We start from the raw sequence: 6,824 nt of genomic DNA on the forward strand, positions 1-6,824 counted from the left end.
CATGCCTACTGACGTCGTACCCGGTGGTGACATCCGACTGTTGTTCACGTACACACGACTCGCTGAGAACGTTAATGTATACATTGACCGGAGTACACTGTAGTTTGAGAGAACGAACTTCTTTGTTGTTATGTTTTTGTTATTTATTATTTAACACTTCTCATTTTATTTGCTTACAATGGGAATCAATGGGCGTACATATGAGTATTCATATGGCTTGTGTATATGAGTAAGTGCATGTGTATACGAGTATATACATACATAAAGCATTGTTTACGTGCATACTTATAAATTTGAGAATAGTGAAGCTCACTGGGGTATATAAACAAGCTTTGTTTCAAGTTATATACAGTTTAATTTTCTTATTCTTCCAGAGAAGGTATAGCCAGCTCGAAATTCATTATGGTTAGTACAAAGTTATTTGTTTTGCTCAGTTGTGTTTTCGTCGCAGTTCTCGCTGTGCCGCAAGGAGTAAGTTTATTCTATAGATACATAGGAATGTATGTATGTGCTTGTATGTAAAGCTTTTAAGAATGTTTGTCTATTCTTATATATATGTATATTATATATGTAAATTTGTATGTGTATACATGTCAGATTGTCGTAAGATCTATTTATATTATATATCTTTTCTCCATCGTTTATATTTATTCAGCAATTAGTTGGTGCCCCTAGCAAGCTTAGTGGCGCTGATTTAAAAGAAGCTGAAGAAACTTTAAAAACCTCTTTAAGCAAATTGGCTGCCGGAGATGGACCTAACTACAAGTGAGTTTGCTGATAGTGCAACTGAAATAATGCAGAAACATACATATGCACATATGTTTTTGAGTGAAATGGAATGAGTAATATGAATGGGAGAGTATTATAAAATGAAAAAGAGAGCTGATATGGACTGCTTTTATGCCTTGTATAAAATTCATATTAGCGCGTCTTTATATTTTCTTAGGGAGTCACATAAAATTAAAAATATGAAAACCGCTCTTCTCGCAAATGTTTTTTTGGAACTAAAAGAACTTTGCAGAAATCGCCGGATATATACAAATGTATATATATATTTGTATGTATGTATGTACTGCATGTATTTATCGTAGTTATCGCAATTATCTCTATGTAATCAAATACTATTTGGTAAAGTAGAATGTTCAGATATTCAAAGGAAGATCATTCCCAGATCATTAAACTTTTTTCCCACATCTCGGACACTTTGAGAATTTCTCGATGAAATAATTGTTTTTAACAAATCATTTTTTCACATTTGGTACAGAAAAAAGTTCTGTTGTCAGTGCATGTCGCACTGGTGAAAGCAGCAGCTAACGCAAATATGTAGAAAATTCGCATGAGAAAGTACTGCTCAGGTTTGTTCGCTTAAACTATACTACAAAAACTATAAAAAAGTAATAGTGTTCGCCTAGCGCTGTTTGAAGAAACAAAAATTGATACATATAAATACATATGTACATATTTAACAAAAGAAAATAATGCGTTATTGGGAGAAAGGTATTAATGTGTGGATTGGATGGTGTTGGAAGTTAAAAACGCAGTTCATAAATTCTGTTTAGCGCCTGTTATATACAATTTCCGGTTTCACCAGTATTAACCGATGATATACAATATAAATATGCAAATTAATATGCACATACCTGTGTGTATGCAATTGAGAGTGTGCATTTGCTAATTCACCTACTTTTTCTTTATCTTACTGGCTTTCTCTCAAACAGTCTCTCAAAAATCATCTCAGTAACCCGCCAAGTTGTCTCGGGTACTCTCTACAAATACGATGTGGAATTGGTTGACAGCTATGGCGCTAAGAAGAACTGCAATGTTGAAATCTGGAATCAACCATGGTTGGAAAATGGTACAGAGGTCACTTTCAAATGCCCCGGCGAGGAAGTAGTGAAGAAGAAGCACAGCCCTTAAGTATTATTGTATGAGCTGAAGTAATAGAACGAATAATGATAAATAACAAAAACCAAATACAAAAAAAAAAAGAAAACAAAAAAAAAAATTACAATAATAACAAAAACCAAGTACCAAAAAAAAAAAAAAAAAAACAAACCAAAGTGTAGAGTGCTTTTCAATTACTTAAGGTGCTCTCAAACCGATGAGCTACATAGTATGTATTCAAAATACAGTGCAATCAGGGTTGAATGAACCCGATAACGGCGGAGTTGACCCGAAGAAAATACGAATTCTCGTGATAATATAAAGTTTCCATCGCAGCTATGTAACTTTTGGGTTTTCTACCGTCAGCGTATTTAAGAGCAAAAATTAGCGATAACACTTCTAAAATCTCGCACAAATACCATAGCCCAAGCCCATTTCACAGGCATTTCAATAATAAATGGTGACAGCAGTGCTCATTTACCCAATTTTTTCTCTTTTGTTATTGCATTCTTATCGATGCGTGGCAACAATGCTAAGCATCTTGTCAATGTCGAGACAATTTGATTGGCGGTCGACGTCTAAAATTTAAATGTACACATAACCCATTAAGTTTGCGTACACCTTGCAAGTATTATTAAATTGATTAAGAACACAAAAGAAATGTATAGTTGAAAACATAACGGTAAGTATTGCAGCAACTTGTAAATATGGCAATCAGAAAATCTGCGTACAGCTTATTTCTTTTAATAATACCGTAAATTTATTAGGGTATTTCCTAGTATTCGCGCACTTTTCATTCTTTGTTATTATAATCGATCGGTTAGCGAACTCAGTTCCACATTTTATTTAATTTGCGAACATGCAAATCAAAAACAAATAAATTAGAAAATTAATCATATGTGGAGCACCCTTTATCCAGCTAACTGACTCGACAACATATCACTCAATTTCTCTTACGTTTTATCCTGTTTACTGTTAATATTCGATGCTCATTTGACTCTTGCTTAATTCATTTGTTTCGGGCATTTAAATTTCTAGTACAGTAGGTTCTGTTTTTATGCGGCTTTTTTTTATGCGGTTTTGAAATAGTGCGGTTTTTTTTTAAATTACAAAATGTATGTCGACCTATCGGGAATTGTACATATAAACAAGATTCTAAACCAGCTAAGCAAAAACTCATCACAGATTACATAAGAAATGCTAACCCTACAAGTATGGAACCGCCTGCATAACTATCTAGATCAGACGTGTACATTTCCTCAAGTGACGAAAGTGATTTTACGCCAAATCCTAAACGAACGCGCAACATGTGGGTATTGTCTGATTCTATTTCTGACTTACATTTATTTTTCGATTCTGACGTTTCTTAAATAAAGATATACTTTTCAAAAATACAATATTTTGTTTATGCGATTTTATTTAATTATTTCAGATTCATGCGGTCTATGGAACGTATCTATAGTTATAATATGGGACTAGTGCCCTTTTTTATGCGATTTTATTACACTATTTCAGATTTATGCGGTTTTAGCACTTTTGAAACGTATCCATAGTTTTACTATAGAACTAGTAGCTTTTTTTATGCTGTTTTTTTTATGCTGTTTCTTGCGGAACGTATCTACCGCATAAAAACAGAACCTACTGTACATAAGCCAACGGTAATCCTATTTCCCGTTACTATATTTTAACAAACCGTAAGCCTAGTATAAATTCGCTTTAATTTTGTAACGTCACTTACGTTTAGTCTCTCGTTGTGTAAACAGCTATTTATCACGACCATTGGTTTTTGTTATAAAATAAAGTTACAATTAAGCACTAAAAACTTGGTTTGGTTATAAAACAGAAATATCCAAAGCTAAGTACTAAACACAATTTCCAACAAACACGAAGTGGAAACAGTTGACAGTTCTCTCAAACGCAAAATCTGCAAACCCTGGGCTTCTTTTTGGTGGAAACATGTCCTTTGAATTGAAGCTGTAAAGAAGTGCCTTAAAGAAAGAAAAAAAAAACAATGCTAAAGACTTTATTGAAACAAAATTATTGGGTATGGGAAAAGTTTCCGTCCGTAACGAATTATTTAAACGATTATGTGAAGTATGTGCCATTGGAAGCTACAACTTTACTCCGTCTTTCAGACAGCATACCGATGCCTCTGACGAAAAATTCGAGTTCTTTTGACTTGATCGATTCATTGCGCCAGTTTGCGATGCTCTCGTAAGAAGTGAACCGCTCTCCAATAAGTGCTGATAGCTTTGAACGGAATAGATCCGAAGGTGAAATGTCTGGGGAATACGGCGGGTGGGCCAAGCAGCCCTATCGTAGAATACGTCGTAGAAAACCTTCGAATATGAATGTTTATTACGAATACGAAAAAATTGTAATCGAGAGTTACATGAGAGCACGAAAAAAGTACTGACAAACTCAAATGTCAAATTTTAATATTTCGACAACAGCTCACTTCAATGTAAACAAGACAATTTAGCAAATAATCTTTAAGTTTTTTGTGAAGTTAGCTGAATTTTCAAATTAAAATGTATTCCTTAACATTTGCAGTTGGGTTAATGGAGAAGGAAAGTTAGAGAAGCAAACGGAGTCTCAGAATTGAGCGAAAAATACGGAGAGATGCAGGCAACCCTCTCGATATGGACGAACCAATGTAAGTGCTTGCCTTTTTGTTAAAGAAAAAGTTTACTTAAATATGGTTTAAAAAGTTACCAGTTAAATAAAGCTGCATTTACATACGCTTTGAGTTTTATTTAAGACAGCGTAAGCTCAGCGAATTCTTTTTTCATAACTCCAGTTCTCCGATTATCATCTGTTTTACGGCTTTTTGTGGAGGCAGGTTATCAGCAAGGAGTTGGCAAAGATTTCGATGTGCCAATCTGTCAGTCGCCATTTAGCTATGTACTCAAAGCCGTATTGGCGTCACTACAAACTCGATTGCTGTCCTCAGTGGGTAAATCTCGACATGAGTGCCAATGAAAAACAGCAAAGCAAGATGGAATTCTATCAAAAATACAGATTTCCTGGCATCATTTTGTGTGTCGATGGGGCGCACATAAAAGTTATTTCCCCCACTAAAGAAAAATTCCTCCACTACAACCGGAAGGGCTAATACAGTATCCATGCCATGATTGATTTCTCCTTTATTAGCTCCAACAAAGTGGCGTAATGCTGCCGTGTTGTTACAACTTTACACCTATGGAAGTCACATAAAAGTACATATACTTCCAAAATTTCTTTTTATTTATAATTTAGTTAATATAGGACTTACATTTTACTTACATTACCTTTTTATTTTTTTCCTTTTAAATCCTCTTTTTATTTCTCGTTCTAATTTTTGTCCGTTAGTCTAACGTTGTCGTAGAAAATTGTACGAAACTCTATGATTTGACGTTACGCGTGTATTCGGTGAGTGCTACTCTACGAGTTTCGAATGTAAGTTCGGAGCTATTTGAATTGTATGATTACAATTTCTTAGTTTCTACGAAAAAAAGTCTACAATGAATTGCATGATAGGGCTGAAGATTCCCCAATTTAGTTCCTCTAAATATTTCTGGACCGATTTAGCAGCGTGTGGCCTGACGTTGTCATGCAGCAAAATCAGTTTGTCATGTCAACCATTCCATTCCGGGCGCATTTCTTTGAGAGCTCGATTCAAACGCAAAAGCTGCAGTCGGTAACGATCGCCAGCGATGGTTTTAAGGAGTTCATAATAGATGACACCCTTCTGATCCCACCAGATGCACAATATAACCTTTGAAGTGTGAATATTTTTTTTTGCTGTCGGTGGCCTGGTTCGCCTGGCAGGCTCCAACATTTTCGACGCTTTGGGTTATCATAATAGATCCATTTTTCATCGCCAGTGACAATGGGATGCAGAAAACCTTTTCTTTTCTGCCGTTCAAGAAACATCTCACACGTCACCAAACGTCTCTCGATATCCCTCTCCTTCAATTGATGTGGCACCCAGTTACCTGCTTTCAGAACCATTCCGATCGCGTGCAAACGTTTACCGACGGTTGATCTGTCAACATTCAACTCCTTAGATATATCATGAATGGTTCGATGTGCGTCTTCATCCAATAATTGTTGTAGTTGAGTAACTTCTTTTTTTCGGTACCCCTTCGCGATCTTTATCACTTAAATCGAAATTGCCAGATTGGAAGCGTTGAAACCACACTTTACAAAATGTATTTCATGAAGCGTGATTACCGTAAATGTTGATCAATATACGATACGTTTCAACTGCACTTTTTTTTTAAAGGTAATAATGAAGCATGATTTCCCGCAAATGCTGCTTTTCGGGACGAACGTAGAAATTTGTGAAGTCAGATGAAAAAGGATCTTTACGCTTGAAACGAATGTCAGCTACTGCGATCGAGACCTTACATATACACCTTCAAATCACCAGTATATTACTAAACCCAGCTAGAAGAGTCCCAGTCACGTAACCTAGTGACGTTACCGCCACGCGTGACAGTTAAACGGCCAACGCCACTAACATTGCTCATTACAATCACTTTGTTAAGAGCGTTGAAAAAATCGCTCGAGCGCACAAAAAATTGGTATCAGCAGCGACACCTCTTAAAGAGGGCGGAAACTTATTCCCAGAAAAATGTTTGATCTGAATTTAATATTAGTTTGGGGAAAAAGAAATCCATTATTTTTGCGTAGCTGATTTAAAACTGTTTTATGGTCGATCTTTAACTCCTGGGCGATGCTACGACTATTAAATTGACGGTCATCTTCGATTCTTTTTGTGATTTTATCGACATTTTCTTTAACTCATCGATTTTTAACTGATCATCAAAAATGCCTGAACGGAATCGACGTAACCAAAACTGCACGTAATTAGCTGTTCCAGTATCGGCTCCATAAACACTAGGCCGGGTCGATTTGTGGGGAGGCAAAAAAATCGCCCATTGCTCTGTGAAAAT

General features: G+C 35.8%; 1 protein-coding gene across 2 annotated transcripts; it reads left to right on the forward strand.

The window, feature by feature from the left end:
* The first annotated feature begins 321 nt into the window (after positions 1–321).
* On the forward strand, positions 322–1,954 carry LOC129235846 (sarcocystatin-A-like). 2 transcript variants are annotated; one of them, XM_054870927.1, is made up of 3 exons: positions 322–405; positions 656–765; positions 1,719–1,954. In XM_054870927.1, the coding sequence occupies exons 1-3, from the start codon at positions 403–405 to the stop codon at positions 1,915–1,917; spliced, it is 312 nt and encodes a 103-aa protein (XP_054726902.1). In that variant the 5' UTR covers positions 322–402; the 3' UTR covers positions 1,918–1,954. The 2 variants fall into 2 exon arrangements, with proteins under 2 accessions (XP_054726902.1, XP_054726257.1); XM_054870282.1 differs by having other exon boundaries at positions 342–471.
* The last annotated feature ends 4,870 nt before the right edge of the window (positions 1,955–6,824 follow it).

This window comes from Anastrepha obliqua, chromosome 1, assembly GCF_027943255.1.
Source record: "Anastrepha obliqua isolate idAnaObli1 chromosome 1, idAnaObli1_1.0, whole genome shotgun sequence".
Classification (NCBI taxonomy): domain Eukaryota; kingdom Metazoa; phylum Arthropoda; class Insecta; order Diptera; family Tephritidae; genus Anastrepha; species Anastrepha obliqua.